This window comes from Vicugna pacos, chromosome 17 (assembly GCF_048564905.1).
Source record: "Vicugna pacos chromosome 17, VicPac4, whole genome shotgun sequence".
Taxonomy (NCBI): domain Eukaryota; kingdom Metazoa; phylum Chordata; class Mammalia; order Artiodactyla; family Camelidae; genus Vicugna; species Vicugna pacos.
Genome location: NC_133003.1, coordinates 14,570,806 through 14,593,048, shown reverse-complemented (window position 1 = coordinate 14,593,048; position 22,243 = coordinate 14,570,806). Strand labels below are relative to the sequence as shown.

The 22,243-nt window shown below is 43.4% G+C and overlaps 1 protein-coding gene and 1 long non-coding RNA gene across 4 annotated transcripts in view; one reads left to right on the top strand and one right to left on the bottom strand.

Annotated features, from left to right (window-relative positions):
- Positions 1-22,243, top strand: part of SCN11A (sodium voltage-gated channel alpha subunit 11) — a 73,022-nt gene that overhangs the window by 5,311 nt on the left and 45,468 nt on the right. The window contains exons 2-11 of the mRNA XM_031686803.2: positions 1,925-2,198; positions 5,545-5,663; positions 6,906-7,004; positions 10,163-10,291; positions 11,562-11,656; positions 15,359-15,535; positions 16,297-16,360; positions 18,879-19,020; positions 19,636-19,833; positions 20,720-20,893. Of these exons, the coding sequence (XP_031542663.2) occupies positions 1,932-2,198; positions 5,545-5,663; positions 6,906-7,004; positions 10,163-10,291; positions 11,562-11,656; positions 15,359-15,535; positions 16,297-16,360; positions 18,879-19,020; positions 19,636-19,833; positions 20,720-20,893 (1,464 nt within the window). The 5' untranslated portion in view covers positions 1,925-1,931. The remainder of the gene's footprint in view (positions 1-1,924; positions 2,199-5,544; positions 5,664-6,905; positions 7,005-10,162; positions 10,292-11,561; positions 11,657-15,358; positions 15,536-16,296; positions 16,361-18,878; positions 19,021-19,635; positions 19,834-20,719; positions 20,894-22,243) is intronic.
- Positions 5,584-10,553, bottom strand: LOC140686720 (uncharacterized). Of its 3 annotated transcripts, none has more exons than XR_012060538.1 (4): positions 10,021-10,553; positions 7,540-7,690; positions 6,883-7,032; positions 5,584-5,966 (listed from the first exon to the last, which is right to left on the bottom strand). It is a non-coding gene; the product is annotated as an uncharacterized lncRNA (long non-coding RNA). The 3 variants fall into 3 exon arrangements; XR_012060540.1 differs by having other exon boundaries at positions 7,550-7,690; XR_012060539.1 differs by having other exon boundaries at positions 7,540-7,687.

The window sequence follows — 22,243 nt, the reverse complement described above, 5'->3', positions numbered from 1 at the left end:
TTTCTGTTTTTTTCTTACATGCTGCTTTCAGAGTTTAACACGTATAAGCTGTGATTTCTCATATTTACGTGCCTCCTGGTTCTCTCCACTTGCAGATCCCATCAGCAGCTTCAACTCCATGTGTTTTAAACTGAATCCCTTCCCCCAGAGCTTCCTCCTTCCCTAGTGCTTTCTATCTGAGTGAGTGGCACAACTGCTGACCCACTTGCCCAAGCCGGGAGTCTTGGCTCCTTCCTATCCCTCAGATCCCTCCCTTCTCGTGAATCCCACTCATGAAGGCTATTTTTTAGTGGGTCTCAAATCCATCCACTCCATTAGATTGTCCTCAGTGGTTATGATTTTTTGCAACTATTTCCAAGCTCCTTTCTCCTGTTGTAGCCTCCTCAACTCCTTCATTCCCCTATCCCAAGCCGTACCCATTTGCACCAGTAAGTGGGATATTTAAAAAATGATAATGTTACCCCTCTCTAATAATAATAATAATAGTAATAACCCACCCTTTAGCAATTTCCCACTACCCTCAGGGTGAAGTGCATGGTCTTTGCTAGGGATTACAGGCCCCCACATGCTCTCATGCTGACTGGAGCCTTATCTGGACATTCTGCTCCACAAAATCTCCATTTTGGGCAAACAAAACCTGTTGATGGACACCACATTCTTTTTCACCCATGGATCCTTGTACATGCTCTTTGCTCCCTCTGCAACACTCTAATGTCCCCTTTTTTTCTTCTCTAAGTCTTACATCTCCTTTAGGTCTCAGCTGAGACATTAAAGCTTTGGCAAGCCATCCCTGATTCCACAAAACTGGTTAGATGCTTATCCTATGCACAGACATAGCACCCTCTATTTCTTCCTATAGTAACGTTTGTCTTACTCTATTGTAACTTCCTGTCTTTTATCTGTCTTCTCCACTATATCAGGGCAGCATAGCTGTAGGGCCCAGAGAAGTAACTATAGTTTTTTCACCCATTAGTGCCTGCTAGCGCTGTGCCTAGAACAGACACTGAGCACATGGTTGCTGAATGAATAAAGCCAGTCGTATGTTGGATTCCCCATTGTAATTCTCCAGGGTGGTTTGGGAGTCAATTCTAGATTGGCATTCAGTAAATCAGAAAGGAAGAGGATTCCTGGGATGGGGAATAAATGCATTCAACTTCAACATTACTGCTTTTTCTCAGAGTCTAGTTTTAAACCTGAAACTGTAGAGAAAGTTCTTGTAGAAAGGAAAGGGGTAGAGACTGGGAGAACTATTATCCCATGATAGAGTGACCATATTAGCCTTGGCGAATCCTTTCTGCTTTCTTGGGGTCTCACTTCTGCCAGGTCTGGGTCTCATAAGTAAGGGAGCTAGCATAGGATCATAGCTGTTAATGTAAATGTTCATTTTATGTTTATGGCTCTTTTGTTTCCGTTTCATCACATTTTAAGAACTTTGCTGACCAAAGTTGAGGAAAGACTCATGCACTCATAGTTTTGATTTTACAACCCACAGGTATGGCTCACTTGATTCCCTATTCCTTCCCCTTCTGGTCACATTGTGGCCATTTGTCTGCCATCTGCAGGTCCCATTTTATATTTCAGCTGGTTCAGCCTTATTGTCTTGCTCAATGCTTGGGTCTCAGTTTTAGAGACTGAACTTCTTCTGCATATTGATCTTGAACTCAACTTCCCACCTATACCCAGGTCTTCCAGGAATGATGCCCTGCTTTGGTCTTGCCAATGCCCAAAGTTCGTGCTATATCCACAGTGGTGGCCACCTCTGCTGACTTTCCCCATAGCTAATGAGCTCCCAAGCTCCCTCACCTCAGTCTCAACTCTTTTAGACTCCATGATGTTGTCCTTGGAGAGTGGAATCCCAGGGCAGACAGTGTGATTTCTACCACCCAGAGCTCTCTGAGGGTCTGCTGGTTGTCTCTGCCCCAAGGGAGAAGATGGACGAGAGGTGCTACCCAGTGATCTTCCCAGATGCACGGAATTTCCGCCCCTTCACTCCTGACTCTCTGGCTGCAATTGAGAAGCAGATGGCCATCCAAAAGGAGGAAAAGAAGTCCAAAGACCAGAAATCAGCAGAACCCCAGCTTCGACCTCAGCTTGACCTAAAGGTCTCCAGAAATTTGCCCAAGCTCTATGGAGATATTCCCCCTGAGCTGATAGCAAAACCCCTGGAAGATCTGGACCCATTCTACAGAAATCATAAGGTACCTCTGTGGGGAGTTTGGGGTATTCTAACCATGTTCTAACCACCGATTATAACTGGTGTTACAAGAATCTCCAAATACTGATCTTGGGGTATAGAGAGGTCAGACCCAGCTTCTCCTTTGCTATCATCCCCTGTCTTTGCTTTCATAATTCTTAGAACAGCTTTCAGTACTAATTTTCTCTCTCTTATAATGTGTGTCTTGGAGAAGAAGATGAGGGCTAGGAGCAACAGAAAGATTAAAAGGAGAACAGAGAAAACATAAAATGATGTCAGGAAGGAGGATTGGACTAGCAGTCAGAAAAGTTGGGTGTAGTCCATTTCAAGTGATTGGATTTATAACTTTGGGTGAACCACTTCACTAATTCTCACTTTTCTAATCAGTGACATGGGAATAATGCCTGCTTTCCCTACATTACAGTATAGACATATTGTGGAGGTACTTTATGAAGTATAAAGCATTACCCTGATATGAAAGACTAATATCACTGTCCATGAATGTCTGTTTCAGGAACAAGCATTTACCTTGAAAAACTCGTAGACAATAGGCTTTTTAGGCTATTAAATGAGATTTATGAAGTTTAAAGTCCTAGACCAACACTTGACACACAAGAGGAGCTCAATGAATGAAGTTTAAAAATATTGTAATCAAGTGGGCATGTGCAGATTATATGTAAACCACATGCCAATATGCGACAGGCTTGCTGTTTTATCTACTTGGATGTAGGGAAATTCTCATAAAAGTTCTTCAGAGGGGCTTCTGGGTGAAGAAATGTGAGCTCAGGCTCTTCTGATAGCTGTTTGAAAGGCTGAGATAGTGAGGACAGTCCTTTACAGACCATCCCCTTTCAAGGAAGACTCAGAAGACCAAACCATCATCATCTCACTATGTGATCCAGCAGGGAATGCGAAACCTACTTAGCCATACTGAGGACAGAGAGGAAGGAGGCTGGGGAGTCTGGGGCAAGTCCTGGAATATATGGGATGCCCAGAACATCCTTCGCTGGCACCAGTGGGAAACTGATCTCTCCAAAGAAAGACTGCCTGGTTTGTATGTCGTTGAATTAGACCAAGCCAAATAGAGACTGTGTGTATAGAGGGAAGTGGGGGATGACTGGGAAGGACAAGAAAGGGGAAAAGAGATGAAGGAGCAAAAACACTCCAATGCTTCTCCTTTTCCTAATGTCCCAGAATTCCAGGGGCTTCTTGGAGGCAGAGCTTTTAGAGGTGAGTTAACTCCTAGAGGCTTCCTTCTGCCTCATGGTTGGGCAGGAGACCCACAAGGCAGGCAGCCTAGTGCGTTGTGGATAGTCCTGGTAGGACAGTCTCTTTTCCAACCAGGGTGGATGTTCTAGGACCATCTCTTCTCAGCCTGGGTTCTCCCTTTAAATTAGGAGACATGATACTTGTTCAGAGCTCTGCATACCCACGACCTCGCAAGGCCAGTGCTCTAGCAGTTATGTGAGCTGTGTGTAGTGTCGTTAGCACCTTACAGATGAGGAAACCAAAGCCTAGTTGGGAGTGGCTTACACCCAGTCAAACAGCCAATCAGTGGTGAAGCTGGGACTCAAACCCAAGGATTCTTTCTGCAGTTGCAGTTCACTTCCTTTCTTTCCAAGTTTCCATTTTTGAAGCGCTACAAGGAAAGGGCTGGAGATGTGTCAGCAAGCAGACAGGAGGAGCTGATACCTATCATTTAAATCATTAAAACCCTGGCAAGTGTAGTTAAATACACCATTAGTTGAAATATTGAAAGCAGACAGAGGAGACATTAATAAAATATCAAAATCAAAGGGCACAGAAGCAGAGCCATATCATGCTCCCTATTAATCTGGGGTGACCCCTATCAAGGAGAAGTTTGCTGTCTGCCCTAAAATCGTCTTTCTAGCCAAAGGAAGGGCATAGGATTCCCAAAGTGAGTCCTGGGCCCCTAGGCTCATAGCTTTTAAAGAACCCTGTGGCCCATTTCATTTTGTTATGGAGGCAAAGGAAAATATCCTAGTTCACATTTTCCCTGCAGCCAGGTGGCCAGCAGACAAGCAAATTCCAGCAACTCAGTGAAGGAAGGTTGATGCTTGGCAGTGACTGAAGTTCTGGTACCTCAGCCAAGGCTGCAGCTACCCCACTGTTTCTGTGCCTGGGTGACAGGACTCCTGTCTGAGAACATGCTGGATTCTGTGTCAAACATTACTTTTTGCAAATCTGAAAGGACCATAGACACAGGAGATAGGAACGACCCTAGTTCTGTGAAGATTTTTGTAACTAGCAGCCTTAGGGATGCATAAGGAGATAGCCAGATGACAGTTCAATGGAAAGGGGGAGATCTGAGGGTTGATGTTAGAAGTCTGTGAGGGCTAGGTTGTTGTCCAGGGGCAGCTCATGCCCAGAGCCCAGGAAGACATGCAAGGAGGAAATGGCACAAGTTTGGTGTTCTTCATTGGGGCCCAATTAAACACTTTGGGTGGTCAGTGCACCATTTGGCAGGTCTGTCCTGGGTTTGGCATCCCTGGACGTACCCACCAAAGGCCAGTAGAGCTTCCAGTGTTTGTGACAGACAACCAAAAACACCCACACACATTTCTAGATACCTTTTGTGGGGCCTCCCCTTCTGGTTGAAAACCACAGGCAAATTTGCCTATGTCCAGTGGGGAATGGGAGAGCAAGTCTGGGAACCTTGATGACTTTTTTTATTGAAGATCCTCAAGGTTAGAATTGATAGGCAGACTATTTCACATAGAACTGCCCAGGCATAACAATATGGACTCTCTAGTTCCCTCACTATTCTAAGATTCATTACAAAGTCTTCATTAGTAATCAAAATAATTTTTAAAAATCTGCCAAATGTGAATGTTCAATTCTACTTCTGTCTCTTTAACTTCTCTTCTAGTTCTTGTCTTCATAAATATCTGCCATGGAGTACAGTACAAAGGGTTTTGTTTGCCACAGTTATTACTCTTCACCCCTACTGTTTTTATTTGCAGGGCCCATGTGCTTCGTTTCTGGGGCCTCTTGAGTATTCACTGGGTGAACAGTCCACAGCTCAACAGTTATTTTGGGAGTGAGGGCTGCCTTTCAATAGATCAGAGTCATGGGACTCTGAGTCCCAACACTTATCTTGGGACTCTGGGTGAGACCCAAGCCACTTGGGGGTTCTGTTGGCTTCCATAGTAACAATGGTCAGAAACTACCTCTGGCTTCAGAAGACAGCTCTCCAATCAGAAGTCATAGTCATCATAATGACACACTATGCTTCAACCTGTGGTCCCACCGTATTTTCTCTAAATGAACTCATGGTAAATATTGTTTTGTCATTGCATGTAATTCCTATTGTGTTTGTTTTCTTGCAGACATTTATGGTGTTGAACAAAAAGAGAACAATCTACCGCTTTAGTGCCAAACGAGCCTTGTTCATTTTGGGACCTTTCAATTCAATCAGAAGTTTAGCCATTAGAATCTCAGTCCATTCATATCCTTTTGTTGCTTCTTTTACTAAGTCCAGGTCAGGTGAAGCATGCACAAGCCCCAGGGTGTTCACATGTTTGTTGAGTGGAAACAGCTCATTCTTACAACAAGTACGGTTGAGTGCTCCTGCTGCTCGGCAGGGCCATGCTGGTGCTGGGTGTGAACAAGGCGTGGCCCCCAGCTAGGACCCTGTGGCCTCAGAGAGAGACAGGTCAAAAGGCAGGCAATTTCTTTAGTGAGATGAACAATCTGGAAGTGGGAGTGAGGAGAGGTACTGCTGTGCTTTGGAGACATCAAGGATGGCTTCCTGGAGAAAGAAAGATCTGGGTTGAGACCCAAATGAAGATTGAAAACTGTCAACCTGTATACCATGTTTAGCTGATAAATGTGTTAGAACTACAGTCTTTAAAAATATTTTGAAACAGTTTCTACTGTTAAAAATCTAGATTTCCAGCTTCTCTTGAAATATGGAACCTCTGGCAAGGCTAGGCCTATATTCCTGCCTGGCAAGAATGGGTGCAGTGAGAAATGGCCACCTCTTTTAGAGGATGTGCAAGCTCCATTTCACCACATCTCCACCCTCCCTGTGACCCAGCATCAGTCTATTTTTCCCATTTCTGCGATTTATCAGGCTCCTGAGACTTTAAGTTTGCAACTGCAATCTTAGAGGTTAGAGACAGGTAGGAAGTCTTAGGCATTTCTTTTGTGTGCAGAAGGTGGGAGACAGTAGGCAGTTTTAGACTGGGGGAAGTGAAAAAGACATGGGTTGGTAGACATAATGGAGTACTCAGGAGAACAGGAAGGGACAACTATTTTAAGTTGGGTTCCCTAGAAGCAGAGCCTGAGATGAGATTGATTTAAGTGATTTAGTAGTGGGGTTGGGGGGTGGTGCTCTCTGCAGAAGGAAAAAGGGAAGCAGCATGCAGCAAAAGGAGTAGCCAAGCAAGGGCAGGGTCTCAGCTGAGCATGCATCAGGCATCAACCTAAGCCCATGGGGAGCCCTGGAGCTGCCTGGCTTGAAAGCCAGAGGCTAGAGTGTGTAGCCCTCCAGGATTAGGAGACTGTCATATAGCCAAGGACAGTTCTTCAAGGGCGGAAACAGCTGTGAGTTGTTCTTAGCCAACACTCACAGAAGACAGATGCTTTTGCAGAAAAGGGGCCCTGCAGGGACACCCACAGCCTCCACTACAATGACTAATGACACGTGCCATCCTGCAGTTTACCTGCCTTAACGGACCCCGGTCACATTGTTCAGCATGTTCATCATCTGCACCGTCATCATCAACTGCGTGTTTATGGCCTCAGCTCGCGGGGACAGCAGCAATGTAAATATTGAAAGCGCTGAGTAAGTATTTGTCCTGCACTCACCTGTCCTACGTTTTTAAACGAACAGACCCGAAAGAATTGTGATTACATCAGAGTTTAGCTGTAGAGAAGAAAACGTGACCCATAATCCCAATTCCCCAACACAAATGCTGGCAGAGTCAGTTTCATTTTTGTGTGTATATATTTACAACTGTCTTTAGAAAGGCCTTTTAAGAAATAAACAGCACGCATTCAAATTTTATGTCTAGTTTTAAGTGGTTTTCTTTGTGCTTATGTAGGCTTTATAGGAGTCAGTGTTGATGCCTAAACAATATTTTATCTGATGACTGAACCATAATTTACTTATGGGATCCTGTGGCCTCAGAAGGGGATAAGTCAAAAGGCAGGCAGTTACCACTCTTGTATTTTACTACTATAAATAGCATCGCAACAAGCATCATTTGGCATAAAGCTTTTAAAAAATCATTATTTTCTTAGAATGGAATCTTAGAAAAGGGTTTACTAGCTGGATACCCATGGCCCTGACTAGATACCCTAACTGTGGTTGAACTGACAGTTACACACTCCAGAGGGCCTGATTTGCTTGGCGGGTTGAGATCTCCCTATCACGGAGCTTCCAAGCCCTGCTTCCCGCTGGTGGGCATGGTTGTACTCCGCATCAGATGTCATCTTGGTCTGCATGTCCCGCCAGTGGTCAGGCTTCTGCTGGAATAGAGAGAATGGTAGGAGTGGGAGATGGAAGGTTAAGATGGCCAGCCAGAAATTGCAGTCAGAGTTGGCTGTCTCATTTGTTTGAGATCTAGATGAAGACTTGCAGGATCCCACACATCTGCAATTACAGCCTTTTTTCAAGATACCTATAATTTTATCAGTTATATCTGAATTTAAAAGATGGCATTTCAGGGCAGACATTAGTTAATCTGCTGTGTTTATTTGTCACCTAAAAAGTGAGCAGCTTAGAAAAAGGCTGGAGCAGAAGTAGCTCTTACCTATGGCAGCCTCATGACCATTTCTGCTCTTGAACATGGCTGCTGTGGGATTTTTCAAGTTCCCAAGACCTTAGTTCTTTAGTTTTGAGAGCTAACAATGGCTGGATACTCTACCAGAAAAGGTCTACTTCCTTTGCTCTGGACTAACAGATTGTTTGAATTGTTTTTGTCCTAAATGTGGAACCTGTGTGTGATGACCCAGCATTTTTTATTGGGATCATAACAAGAGAGATAGAGTATTGTTTTTTGCTTTTTTGGAGAAGGAGGAAGGAGAAGAAGGGAAATAAATTAGAGAACAGACAATGAAGGGCTAAAAGAAGAAAATGGGAATCATTTTTTAAAATTGTGATAAAACACACATTACATAAAATTTACCATCTTAATAATTTTTATGTGCACACATCAGCGGTATTAAGTATATTTACATAGTTGTGCACCAATACCAGTTTCCACCTCCACAACTCTTTCATCTTGCAAAACTGAAACTCTGTACCCATTAAACAATAACTGCCCATTCTTCCCCTAACTCTAGTCCCCCAGCAACCACCATTCTACTTTCTTATGTATTCAGTTACTCTAGGTGCTTCATGTAAGTGGAATCATAAAATATTTGTCTTTGCATAACTAATTTATTTTCCTTAGCATATGGCCTCAAGGTTTATCCACACTGTAGCATGTGACAGAATTTTCTTCCTTTTCAAGGTTGAATAATATTCCATTGCATGTATATACCAAATTTTATTCATCTATTCATATATCCATGGACATTTGGGTTGCTTCTCTCTCTTGGCTATTGTGAATAGTGCTGCTATGAAAATGGGTGTGCAAATATCTCTTCAAGACTCTGCTTTCTGTTCTTTGTATATATACCCAAAAGTGGGATTGCTGGATCATATGGTAATTCTATTTTTAATCTTTTCAAGAATTCCCATTTTCTTTTCCATGGCAGTTGCACCATTTTACAATTCCACCAGTAGTACATAGGATTTTAACCTCTCCACATTCTCACTAATACTTGTTATTTTCCAGTTTTTTAAAACTATAGTGATAGTTCATTGTAGCTTTGATTTGCATTTCTCTGATAATTAGTGATAATGAGCATCTTTTCATATGCTTGTTGGCCATTTGTATATCATCTTCGGAGAAATGTCTATTCAAGTCATTTGGCCATTTTTAAGTTGAATTATTTAATTTTTTGTTGTTGAGTTGTAGGGGTTCTTTATATATCCTGAATATTAACCTCTCATCAGACATATGATTTGCAGATATTTTCTTCTATGAGTCTTACAGCTTCAGGTCTTACATTTAGTTCTAATCCATTTTGAGTTAATTTTTGTACGTGGTATAAGGGAAGGGTCCAACTTCATTCTTTTGCATGTGACTATTGAGCTTTCCCAACACCATTTGTTGAAAAGACTGTCCTTTTCCCACTGAATAGTCTTGTTATTCTTGTTGAAAGTCATTTGACTGTACATGTGAAGGCTTATTTCTGGGCTCTCTGTTCTATTCCAGTGGTCTGTATGTCTGCCTTTATGCCAGTACCACACTGTTTTGATTACTGTAGCTTTGTGATAAATTTTGATATAAGAATTTTGATTTAACTTTTTTTTTTTCAACATTGTCTTGGCTATTCAGGGTCCTTTGAAATTCCATATGAATTTTAGGACAGATTTTTCAATTTCTACAAAAAAATTCCACTGGGATTTTGATAGGGATTGCATTGAATCTTTAGGTCACCTTGAGTAACATAAACATTTCAACAATATTATTTTCCACTCCATGAGCATGAGATGTAGAAAGATCTGGTTTTTAGCCTTGTCATTTACACTTTTTGTTCCTTTGCCATTGTCCCATTCTGTACATCAGAGAGACAACTCTAGAATAATGGTGACAAACTACAGCCCCCAGTCCTAGGGACCCCTGTTGGCTAAAACTACTCTCAAGAATATAGCTGTGAAGCAAAGCATTGAAAATCAGCTTTACAACTTTATCCATGGGACTGTTTCTCAGAAATCCCAAATACCAGAACTTACTCAAGGACCTTACCTTTCTGAATTCTGGTATGTTAAGACCAGAATGTTAAATGTCACACAGTAAAACTTCATGAAGATCAGATCAGATAGATGGGCTCTCTGTTTTTCACATCTCTTATCATATTTCTTCTTGTTCTGAATGATTTGCTTTGTAGGTATGTCTTCATGGGGATTTATATATTTGAAGCATTAATTAAAATATTGGCAAGAGGTTTTATTCTGGATGAGTTTTCTTTCCTTCGAGATCCATGGAACTGGCTGGACTCCATTGTCATTGCAACAGCGTAAGAATGTTTAAAGACTTTTACTGAAGAGACTTGGGGTAGGAAAGAAGCCCTTTGGCTTTTGATGGGGCTCCATGTGGATCCACATGAGTGGCTGAGTGCGGCCAGGTAAAGCCTAGAACTCTTGAGTGCAGCATTGGTTGTTACTAAACTGCACCATGTAGCCAACTGGCCAGAGGCCTTCACACAGACAAATCCATTTCTAGGCCAGCATTCATGGTCTTATTTCTTCAGCCATTCACTCATCAAACACTGGCCTGTCATGGGCCAGATTCTCTGCAAGATACAGGGGTTATGATAATGACAAAAAATCATGCATGGTTCCACCCCCTTGAAGCTCATAGTCCAGAGAAGAAGTGAGGCAATAAGTGACCATTGTTACCTGCCACAGTGAGTGCTAGAATAGGAGCTGTGCATGTACCCGATGGTCAGTGTGTAGGAGGAACCAGGGAGTCTAAGATGTCTTTGTCTGCTACAAGGTCACAAAGAGTTTCTCTCATGTTTTCTTCTAGAGATGCTATCATTTTGGCTCTTATGTTTAATTAAGTCCAGATCCATTTTGAGTCAATTATTGCATATGGCATGAGGTGAGAGTTGAAGTTCTTCCTGAAGGAGAGGAACTCAATTTGGCATCTGAATGATGAGATGCCAAATTTATGAGTCAGCAAAATAAAAAGCAAGAGGAGCAGTGGCCCATTGACAGCACAATAATAGTAAACCTAGCATTGTTTAATTTGTGGCAGCCATTATTTTAAGCACTTTGCATATATTTACCTATTTAATATTCACGAAAGCTCTTTGATGTAAGTGCTGTTAATTTCAGAGTTTACCATTTGGAGTTCAACGGTTGTTGAAAGGTGGTGCAGTGCAGTGGTGAAGATGGCAAGCCCTGGAACCAGACGGCCTAGGTTCCTCCTGGGCTTTGCCGCGTGGTGAGACCTTAGGAAAGTACACTGGGCCTAGAACTAGGTAACGAGTCATAAACATTTAAGTTGATTTCTGTTATCCATGGATGTAGCCACAATTGCGGTGACTATTTCAAGGAATCTTTATCTATGTCCAAGTATTAAGATGAGCTAAGAAGAGATTCCTGTGCAATCTAGAGTCCATAGCAACAGAGAGTGGTATTGCTAAGTCCTAAGATAAAGGTGGGGCTGGGAGGTGGGGTTGCGAATTTCCCTCTGGGGGACACAGGCCCCAGGCTGTGCTTCCTTGTGGCCTTCATGGAGATGTTCACAGAACTAAGCAAGCCCTGTGCTTTGTCTTGTAGGTTTATATCATATTTGCCAAATATCAAGGTCAGTGTGTCATCCCTGCGTACCTTCCGAGTATTCAGAGCTTTGAAAGCAATTTCAGTAGTTTCAGGTAAGACACCCGAACTTTCAACACTGGTTCTTAGCAGAAGAGAATGTTTATTTTATTATAGTTAAAATTTTTCAATATGTCGTACAAACAACAAACTAACAAACAAACCCTGCTTTATTCCTTTATTTGCTCTTTCAACAGCTATGTATTGAGCACCTAATATGTCCACGCACTGTGCGGGCTGCTTGGGATATAGCAGGGAGCAAACAAAGATCCTTGCCCTCATGGAGTTTACATTCTAGGTGGGGGGCTGGGAGATAGACTTAAGCTGTAACTAAGTAAATTATATAGCATGCTAGAAAGTGATATGTGCCATGGAGAAGTAAAATGGAAAAGCAGACAACATAGGGACTCTTGAAAGTTACAGTGGTTCAGGGAGGCAGGTTGCAGTTTTCAGTGGAGTGGTCAGGATAGGTGTTATTGAGAAGGTGAGATGCGAGCAGATTTGAAGGTGGTAACGGAGTTTCAGAAGCAGATATGTGAGAAAGAGTGTTCTGAGCATAGGAGGCAGCCAGTTCAAAGACAGAAGAATTAAAAAAGCTGTGGATGGGGCTGGAGCAGACAGAGCAAGGGGCCCGGTGGTGGAGGCAGGACCACAGAGGTGAAGGGGAGGCATAGAAGCACCAGGAGGACTCGGGCTTTGCTCTGAGAGAAATGGGAGCCAAATGAGGGCTTTAGCAGAAGAATCACATGGTCTGACTCAGGTTTTAAAAGGATTACTCTGGCTGTTGTGTGGGGAACAGAATGTGGGGGAGCAAAGGTAGGAGCAGGAAGACCCGATAGGAGGCATGGTGGTCACTATGGAAATGTGCTGCTCAGGTATCCTGCCTCAGGGAGCACAACTGACTAATGGTCGCAGCTGCCTCCGCTCTGGATTCATCACTGCAATCATGGTCATACCAAGATCATGCTTTCCCTGCATGTGGGGAGGACAAGTACTGGCCACACCCTGAAGGGTATGGGACTTCTCTGTGGGGGTACTTTGGCTCGGGAGCTCCCCAGCAACCTGGTTGAGGCTTTCTCACAGTAGCACTACAGTCTGAGGCTCTTCCTGTCTATCCTGCTTTCTTCCTCCTCTCCTTTCCCAGGTATCAGCCCTGTGTCACGGTCTGAGGCTCTTCTGGTCTCCCCTACTCCCTCCCCTTTATTCTTCATAGGCATTTCCCCAAGAAATGTCTTGTACATCGGTCCCAGAGAATCTGCTTCTCAGGGGACCCAGACTGACACCCGTGACTACTGCCGTAGTCCAAGCAAGAGGTGGTGGTGCTCTCAGATCAGGCGGTGGAAGAGGAGTTGGTGGACAGTGGTCAGATTTTGTATAAATTTGAAGCAGGAAACAATAGGATTTCCTGACAGGAAATGATTGTATACATTAAGTGAGCAAAAGAAGACTCAAGGATGAGTCAAGGTTTTTGTCTGAGTGACTAGAAAGATGGAAAAGTAGGCAGTGAGAGAAGCAGGCCTTGGAAGTCAGATTAGGAGTTAGCTTTGGACAAGTTCCATTTGAGATGGCTCTGAGACATACAAGTCAGAGTATCCAAGAGGCAATTAGATATACGAGTCTGGAGTCCCAGGGCTGCGGATACCATTTTTGGAGATTACATGACTATAGATGCTATTTAGAGCCACGAAATCTGATAAAATCACCCCAAAAATGAGCACTGATGGAAGTAGAAGAGGACCAAGGGCTGAGTCCCAGGATATTGCAGCCTTAAAGGGCAGGGGAGAAAGGGAAACAGCAATGGAGACAAGTAGGAGCCACTTGTAAAGTTGGAAGGAGAGCAAAGGTGGTCTTCCAGAAACCAGGCAAGGAAGGGGCTGTGTGGATCAGGATGAAGCCAAGGATGGGTTGTGAATATGAACTCCAGTTTATCAAAAATGAGGTTATTATGGCACACTCTTCTCCTTCCCCTTTCCTCTCTTTTCCTTACAAAAATTTTTTAATTAAAAAATGTTCCCTCCCTGGACTACATTATCCCCCCTTCTTTTTCTCTTCCCTTCTAGTCTCTTCCATCAAAACCCCAGGCAATTTGGATCCTTTCAAGCAGAGGGAGTAGGTTATTTTTGGAAACTCCAGAAGAAAAACTGCATAATGATAAAGAAACTGGCAGTCAGAGGACCCTTTATATAGAATTTGTCCCTCTTGTTCTTTCTCTTCCCTTTTGACAAGGTGGACCTTGGTTTCCCAGGTGGACTTAGAGGCTTTCTGCCTGAGCTGAGTCCCTTGTATTTCATGCGGGTGAAATATACATCCAGGCAGTAACTTTACAGCTTCCATGTTCCCTTCTTTATCTCTAAATGAGTGAACATAGTCTCCATGTTGAGTTATGAAAACACATGAGATCACTTGATGCTTTTTGGAAGTAAGGGTATGAGGGACAATCTTTTATGGAACTATGTAAAAATTATTCAGGAATCGCAACCATCTTTCATATAAATCATCTTGCTTTGTAGAAGACTTAAGCCTCTTGTGATAGGTAAAAATCAGGATTAGATGAGGTTAGAGTGTTTTTGTGTTTGGTGCCCCTGACCGGGCAGGGAAAGCGTGATCTTGATATGGACATGAATGCAGTGGTGAAACCAGGGAATGTCCCAGCTTGGCCCAAATGTCATCCTCATGGGGCATCACCCTTGGTAGGAAGGTCATCAACTGTGGACTTGGGGATGGATGCTGCTCTGTGTTCTCAAGTCTACCATTCATATGAGGTTTACGCTGATCAACTGAAACTTTGTCACTTAGTGTCATGCCCCACATTACAGATCCCATCTGGTGGTGGATCTCTCCAGCCGCGTTGAGAGCAGAGCCGGTGACTCGGTGGGGCTGACTTGTCCTGGCTCCCTGGCACTGTGCACATCTTTTTCTAACGCCACATCGAGGGATGTCATGTTGGTAGCTTGAAACCAGCTCGGGGAGAGTATGGAGGGAGAAGGATCTACACTGTGGATTCAGCAAACAAGGACATCTGTAAATGCTACAAATGAGGACTTTCCTTGCAACCCCTCCTCCCCGCAGACAGCTGATTTTAAACATTTACCAGCATACTACAAGACTATGTCCTTTTTATCTTGTAACTTTGGCAGCCTAACAGTGTACCGTGGTCACAATAGGTGCTTAGTAAATATCTCTTGAACGAATGAAAAAAAAATCCTAATTGTAAGTAATAATCTGAGTTTTTTTTCCTAGGACATTCTTATTATTTGGGTTCAGACAAAGTTCCTCCTTCCAACTCTCTACCCCCCCCCCAACTTAGCTATAGCTCATGGTGCCTGTTGTACCTTTTAGTAGGTAGTAGCCATGAAATGTACAGCTCTAGTGTCTTCTCTAGGGAGGCCTCACTTTGGCCTTAACTCTGCCTGTGACCCCTAGCTGTGGGGGGGCCAGCACAACTGTAACCAAGTTCTGTCTTGTGTCTGTGTGGCATGTGTGGCTCATAGTCTTCTCACCTGCTCTTCAGAGCAGCCTTTTGGCAGACTTGGGGCAGGACAAAGAGACTGAGTCCTAGACTGGTGGCCCACTCTGATGACACACAGCTTCTCAGGCACAGGGTTAGAACTAGGACTTATGGCATCAGAGTCCCAGGTCAGGCCAGTCTCCCAATTCCTGCCCCAGTGAGACAACTTTCGAGGCCACACTGTTTCATCTCTGCTCCTTATCTGCATCTGGTGTGAGTGTGTGTCCTCCACACCTGTCCTCCTCCTCAGGTCTGAAGGTCATTGTTGGGGCCTTGCTGCGCTCTGTGAAGAAACTTGTCGATGTGATGATCCTGACTCTCTTTTGCCTCAGCATCTTCGCCCTGGTAGGTCAGCAGCTCTTCATGGGAAATCTGAACCGGAAATGTGTCAGGAAAGGCATGAAGGACTGTGACTCTAACAGTAAAGGTAAACACCTCACCTTTCAGTCCTTGCTCTGTGCATGGTTAGCTTTTATTTATCCCCACTCATACTAGCTACATATCTGCATTACAGAGTCTCTTAAGAGCAAAGGGTGACTTGATCCCTCCAGGGTTCTCATGCAGGCAAATACATTTCTGTAAGAAATTCTTAGCCTCATTTCTTAGCCTCATTCCCTGGGTTTCCATGGAGAAGGAAAAGCCTGAAGCCGCATCCAGAAGAGGGTGTCACCTTCCATCTCTGCCCCTTCATTGTCATGTTTTGCAGAAGTCTTCAGAATGCCTGGATTTGGCCAAAGGGAACCAGCAACTTCCCAGCCCCGTCCTCAAAATATTTTCTCCAATGATATCACTTCTTTTATGTTGCCCCCTCTCTGCACTGAGGTCGACCCTATCTCAGTTTCATGTGTTCAGAGTCTTATGTGGCTACACTTTCTCCATATCTGTCTTGGCTTGTGGGTGTCTCATGGGCTGACCTTGTGTCCAGCTTCCCCCAGTGCGTGGTCTCTGGCTCAGTTTTATGTCCTGAGAGGCAGAGTGGTGCTGGTCTCACTGCTTCCTCTTCCTTCTTCTTTTCCCTTCTTTCCTCTTGCCCCTTTATGAGGGCTTAGGCTCCAGTTCCTCTCTGGACACACTTTGATCATTTTGGAGGATTCTGAACCATCTGTTTCAAGTATAATCTGGCATATTTGCTATTCTTTTTTCTTTCAGTGTTTTTTTTTAATCTGAATATGATTCTTTCCTTCTCAGAATATTGCTTTGAAAAGAAAGATTCCACTGAATTCAGAATGTGTGGTCTCTGGATGGGTAACGGGTAAGATGTTTATAATATATATTAAATAAAAATATTTATGTTTTTCTCCTAAGGAGAATACAGCTAGACCTTTTGACATGATATGGAAAACAGTCTTATGGAAGCAGTGGCAGTAGTTCTCAAACATTGCTGATTATTTCATGTGTCTAAGCAAGTTTAGACGGGCATTACTAAATTAAAATTTATTTTCAAGTGTTTAGAGAGGATTTCTCCCCTAAATTATGTTGAATTTATGTTTGATAAGAAGTCTACTGAAAATTATAGTGATATTTCAACTTTATGGAGTGAATATTCAAGACTATCAAAGGTAAGAAATGAGACTGTAACTGAAAGCCCCATTTAGACCTAGTTCCTGTTCAGTGGCATGGCTCTGATGCAAGACCACATGAGCACTTCCGTTTGTTGGTCTGTGACCGCTACTGCCTCTGATTATGCACACTGTTGTATGTGTGTTCATACACATTCACCTCAATAGCTAGTAGCCCCCTGGCCCTTTGGGTATACCCTTCCATACCCTTCCCTCTTCCAGGATATCAGTGCTCTCTGTGGTGAGATTCAGTGTAGATTTGTTGAGTGTATTTCAAATTAAGATAATATGCTAGTCACTCTGATGAAATCGACTACAGTCATTCCTTAAAATAAGTATCTAGGGCCAATAGTGTGCCAAGCTCTGTGTTAGGCCCGAGGAATCCGAGTACAAACAATGGAGTGCTGCCCTCTTGAAACTGACATCTTTCAGGGAAGAGAGATGTACAGTAAACCCTTGAAAGTGTGATGAGTGTTATAAGAGAGACATGTAGATAGTGAGGGCGATAACAGAGATGTAACCCTATCTATAAAATGAGGGAAGTCTTCTCTAATGCCACCTGTGGTGGTCACAGGTTTGGGTTAGGTCAAACTCCCAGCACTTACTAGGCTTTAATCTAATACAAGGTTTATTGAGCTCTCTAGAATGACCCTTGACAGGACACACTGCACCTACAGTGTTTTCATTCAGTGAGGGCCCAGCAGCTGTCACAACAGTGCTTTCATCCATCATCCATGCAGAGCCAGTACAGTTACTGTAAGCAAAATCTAAGGTGGGTAGGCCTCCTAAGCAGACAGATGCAGAAGCCTTGGTTTCCAACCGATCTTGATAATGTTCTCATCTGTCTAAGATTGTGTGCCAATCACAGCTCTCTCAGTATAGGTATAGTCTCAAAGCTCAGGAGTTTTATAATAAACCTGCTCCTAATACATGACCTTCCACATTGATCATAACACAGTAGTCTCTAAGGAGATGGCAGATCTGAGGTCACCTTCCCAGGCAGGCTTTTGTCTATTCAGAGCCAAGTCTTGGTTTTCAACCTTTGCTCACTGCCTCCTTCCGTGAGGACTGGCTGACAGGTGACTACAGGGTGGATCTGAAGCATGTGTGGGAGGTTCTGGTAGATGAGGAGATAGAGCAGACAATTCCAGACAGTACAAATAGCAAGGGTGAAGGCCTTGGGATATGAGGACATGTCAGGGATAGTAAGAAGCCCAGCAGGAGACAGGAGCCAACCACACAGGACATGGTAGCCCATCACTGTCAAAGATGTTGACCTCGATCATAAAGGAATCAAGACCTGAGCAGATTAGATATTTTTCAAAGTCACTTATGGCTGCTGCTTGGAGAACAGATGAATAGAGTAGATTAGACAGCCACTTAGGAGGTTCTTTTTTTTTAATTTTTTAATTTTTTTAAAATTTTTTTTACATTTTTTATTGATTCATAATCATTTTACAGTGTTGTGTCAAATTCCAGTGTTCAGCACAATTTTTCAGTCATTCATGGACATATACACACGCATTGTCACATTTTTTTCTCTGTGATTTATCATAACATTTTGTGTATATTTCCCTGTGCTATACAGTGTAATCTTGTTTATCTATTCTACAATTTTGAAATCCCAGTCTATCCCTTCCCACCCTCTACCCCACTGGTAACCACAAGTCTGTATTCTCCAGGAGGTTCTTTTAATACAGATAAGAGTCACAAAGCTGTTTAGCAGAGATGAAGAGAAATGGATGGATGGATCCCAAAGACATTTGGAGGCAGAAAAAACAAGACTTGTGGGTTAAAGAGGGGTGTTGGCATGAATATGTGTGTGCAAATGTACGTGTAGGTTAGTTGTCAGAAGTGCAGTGGAGAGAAAAGTATTATCCATGTTTCTGGTGTGAGTGACTGGTGATACCTTTGCTGAGATAGGAACACCGGAGGAGAGACATAACCACCTGTATCCAGAGAAGGAGACAGAACAAAACAAGCTTGTATTTTGAATGGTGACCAGGAAATGAGGGAAATCAAGTGTGGCTATAGGCTGGAAGGCTTGGAAGACGGTGGATGGCCACTCTACAAATACTCTTTTCACCAAGGACTTTCGGGTGTGAGCCCATGGTTCTTGGAAGAATCAGTGCCTTGGACGGTGGAGGGAAGGGGGAACCTGGGCAGCAGGGTATGTAATTCTTTCTCTGTTCCTTTGTTCCCAATATCTAGAACTTGTTCTGAACAATTTGAATGCAGGCACACCACGACAAATCCTGACTATAATTACACGAATTTTGACAACTTTGGCTGGTCTTTTCTTGCCATGTTCCGGCTTATGACCCAAGATTCCTGGGAGAAGCTTTATCAACAGGTTATCTATTTATTCATTCTCTCTCTGTCCCTCCCCTCCCTGCTCGTCTCCCTCCCTGCTTCCCTCTCCCCTCTGCATCGCTTATCTGTCCCTCTTTATCATTTTTATAACCTACCATCTCTCCTTCACCTTTGTCTTCGATTTCTTGTCTTTAACAGTACTGTTAAATTCTGTTTTAGAAATTCCATTAGAAACACCAAAAAAGATCATGAATGTGATATTTGGAAGAAGAGTGCAAAAAAAAAAATCTCTTCCTAGAAATATCACTCTTCTCCAGATTCCCCACTGACGAAAGTTCCACCACTAGTGCTTCAGTTTTCATGCACATTGCTATTTCTCTTGCCTTTTTTATTTAAAAAAATGCAAATACCCTTGAGAAGTTCACAGTAAAGTCGCTAGGACTTCCATGTGAATGTATAGATGGCATTTTCTTGCTGAGGGATAGGGCATCATGTGTTACTGGGTGACTGGGGAGGCAGTAGATGATGCTGTGGGCAGCTGAGCCAGCAGGTGCTGGGGAGAGACCAATCGATGCTGTATAATCTCTGCTCAGGATGAAGTCGCCCCTCTGCAGAGGAGGGCTTCAGATGCAAGCCTGTGCTCTGTCCTTTGCAGACCTTGCGTACCTCAGGGCTCTACTCAGTCTTCTTCTTTGTGGTGGTCATCTTCCTGGGCTCTTTCTACCTGGTTAACTTAACCCTGGCTGTTGTCACCATGGCTTACGAGGAACAGAACAAGAACGTAGCTGCTGAGACGGAAGCCAAGGAGAGGATGTTCCAGGAAGCTCAGCAGCTGTTAAAGGAGGAGAAGGAGGTAGGGGCACGTGGTGTCAGACAGTGGGGTCTGCTGTAGGGACCCCAGAGGCCATAGAGTCTGATATCCAAAGTTTCTGTACGAAGCCTAGCCTCAGTGCTTTCCCTAACGGCACTTTTCTGAGAGTTTAAGCCCCTTGCAGACTGATTCTGCTGCTGTTTCTCACTAAGATGTCCAGGCACAGGGCTCTTGAGAACAGGGACCCTTGATCTTGATGATCTTTGAGCTTCTAAAACCTGAGCCTTCAAAGACAGATTCCCAAATTGCTGGCTAGAGGATAAAATATGGGTTGATGGAAATTAAGACTCTGCTCCAATCTTTCTTGTGGGAATCTGGAGATGTTCATGTTCAGGGACTTGAGAATTTGGGAGAGCAATCTTAGTGGCTGTAGAGATAACAGTTGTGATCATCTCTCCCTTCTTATAATTCCTGTTACATTTACAAGCCATTTTTACTGTTTCCCTGGCATCTTTACATTTTTTTCAATTCTAAGATTCTAAAATTCAGTTCTAAGATTTCAGGGCGGGGAACCATGTTTTATACTTTTTCTCATCCTCCACAGAGTTTTTTCAAGAGGAAACCCATCCTAAATGCTTAATAGCTGCATCATTGAGTGCCTAGCACATGCTGGACCCTGTGCTAAGAGTTAGTGATACAGAGATATGGAAGAGTCAGCCCTGCCTTTGAGAGCTGCCACCTCGTGGGCAAACAGGACATGTTCCCCAAGATAAACTAGGACAAAGCTAGCATATTCCTACTGGGTGATGAGCAATAGAAATAGTCTGATGCTACCAGAAGAGAGAATGCTCACCAAGGTCGAGGTCATTTGCAGTGTTCCATAGGGAGGTGGAATCTGTCCATTAATTGTTTTTGTTCACTTTCTCAGGCTCTGGTTGCCATGGGAATTGACAGAAGTTCACTTAATTCCCTTGAAGCGTCATCTTTTTCCCCAAAGAAGAGAAAGCTATTTGGTAATAAGAGAAGAAAATCCTTCTTTTTGAGAGAGTCTGGGAAAGACCAGTTTTCAGGATCAGATTCTGATGAAGATTCTTCAAAAAAGGCAAGTTTTGGCCAAAGGATTAGTGATACTTTAGCACTGTTCATGGGGGACAGGTCAACTTGTCAATCTGATTGAAAGGATTCATTCATTCATTCATTCATTCATTCACTCACTCATTTATCCATTCATTCATTTGCACATACTTCCCTGCATCCATGTGTCTATTCAGTTATCCATTTATTTACAAATATCTGTTTAAAGTATTGACAGTGTTTACATCTACTTGGCACTGAGATAGGTACTGGGGATACATGAGATATACAGACATCTAATGAAGACACACTGATCAAGAGGCAGTTACTGTTCAACGTGTTGACTGACATGATGGTCACTGAGGGAGAGCAGAGGAGGAACAACGTCTTAAGAGCAATGTTTGTTCCTCCAAAGCAAACCCTGAGACATTAGAGTGCAAGTAGATTATTTAGGAAGTGATCTCAGGAAACACTGAGAGGGGAGGCGACAAGTGGTAATGGAAGAGAAGGTGCCCAATTAAGATGTATTATTAAGCCAGTTACCACTGAAGGTAATTGGAGCTTACTCTCCCTGGAGTGAGGGCACTAGAGTATTTATGCACCAACTTTTGTCCATCATTGATTCAGGACTCCTAGGGTCAGGAAACAATAATTTTTCTATTGTGTGTTAGGTGAAAAGTGTTTGGGTTGCCAGAGAAAGCCTGAGGACATATGGATGGGGCCAACAATAGCACTAGCTTCAGACTTGGTGGAGGCTGGGGAAAGAGCAGTGGATCAGAAAAGAGCTCCCCGAGGAAGCAGTGTATAACTGAAAGGATGAATTAACCAGGTAAAAGGAAGAATGAAGCACCACAGGGAGAGAGAACAGCACATGCATAGACCTGGATGCAAAGGAGAGCAGGAGAACATGACCCAGGAGAAAACGTGTGGGAAAGAGAGAGAGAGAAAGAGAGAGAGAGAGAGAGAGAGAGAGTGTGTGTGTGTGTGTGTGTGTGTGTGTGTGTGTGTGTGTGAGATGAGGTTGAGGGGCTGGCAAGAGGCTCTAATGGTAAGATGGGGGCCGTTGCAAAAGGCCCTGAAGCCAAGCTCAGGAGTTCATTCTTTATACCGAGAGAGAGAGGGGTAAGAAATATGGAAACGTTTTAAGCAAAAGGGTGTTATGACCAGATTTATATTTTGGAAATCCTGGGTATGTTGAAGAGAGGGGATTGAAGGAGGGCGAGTCTGGAGGCAACCAATTAAGAAGTGGTTGCGGTGATCCAAGTCAGAGATGAAACTGGTTTAAAACAATGGATAGGGCAGTGAGGCTGAAGAGAGATGAACTGGTTGCAGTGATCTACAGAAGACAAGATTTAGCAATTGACTAGATGCAGAGAGT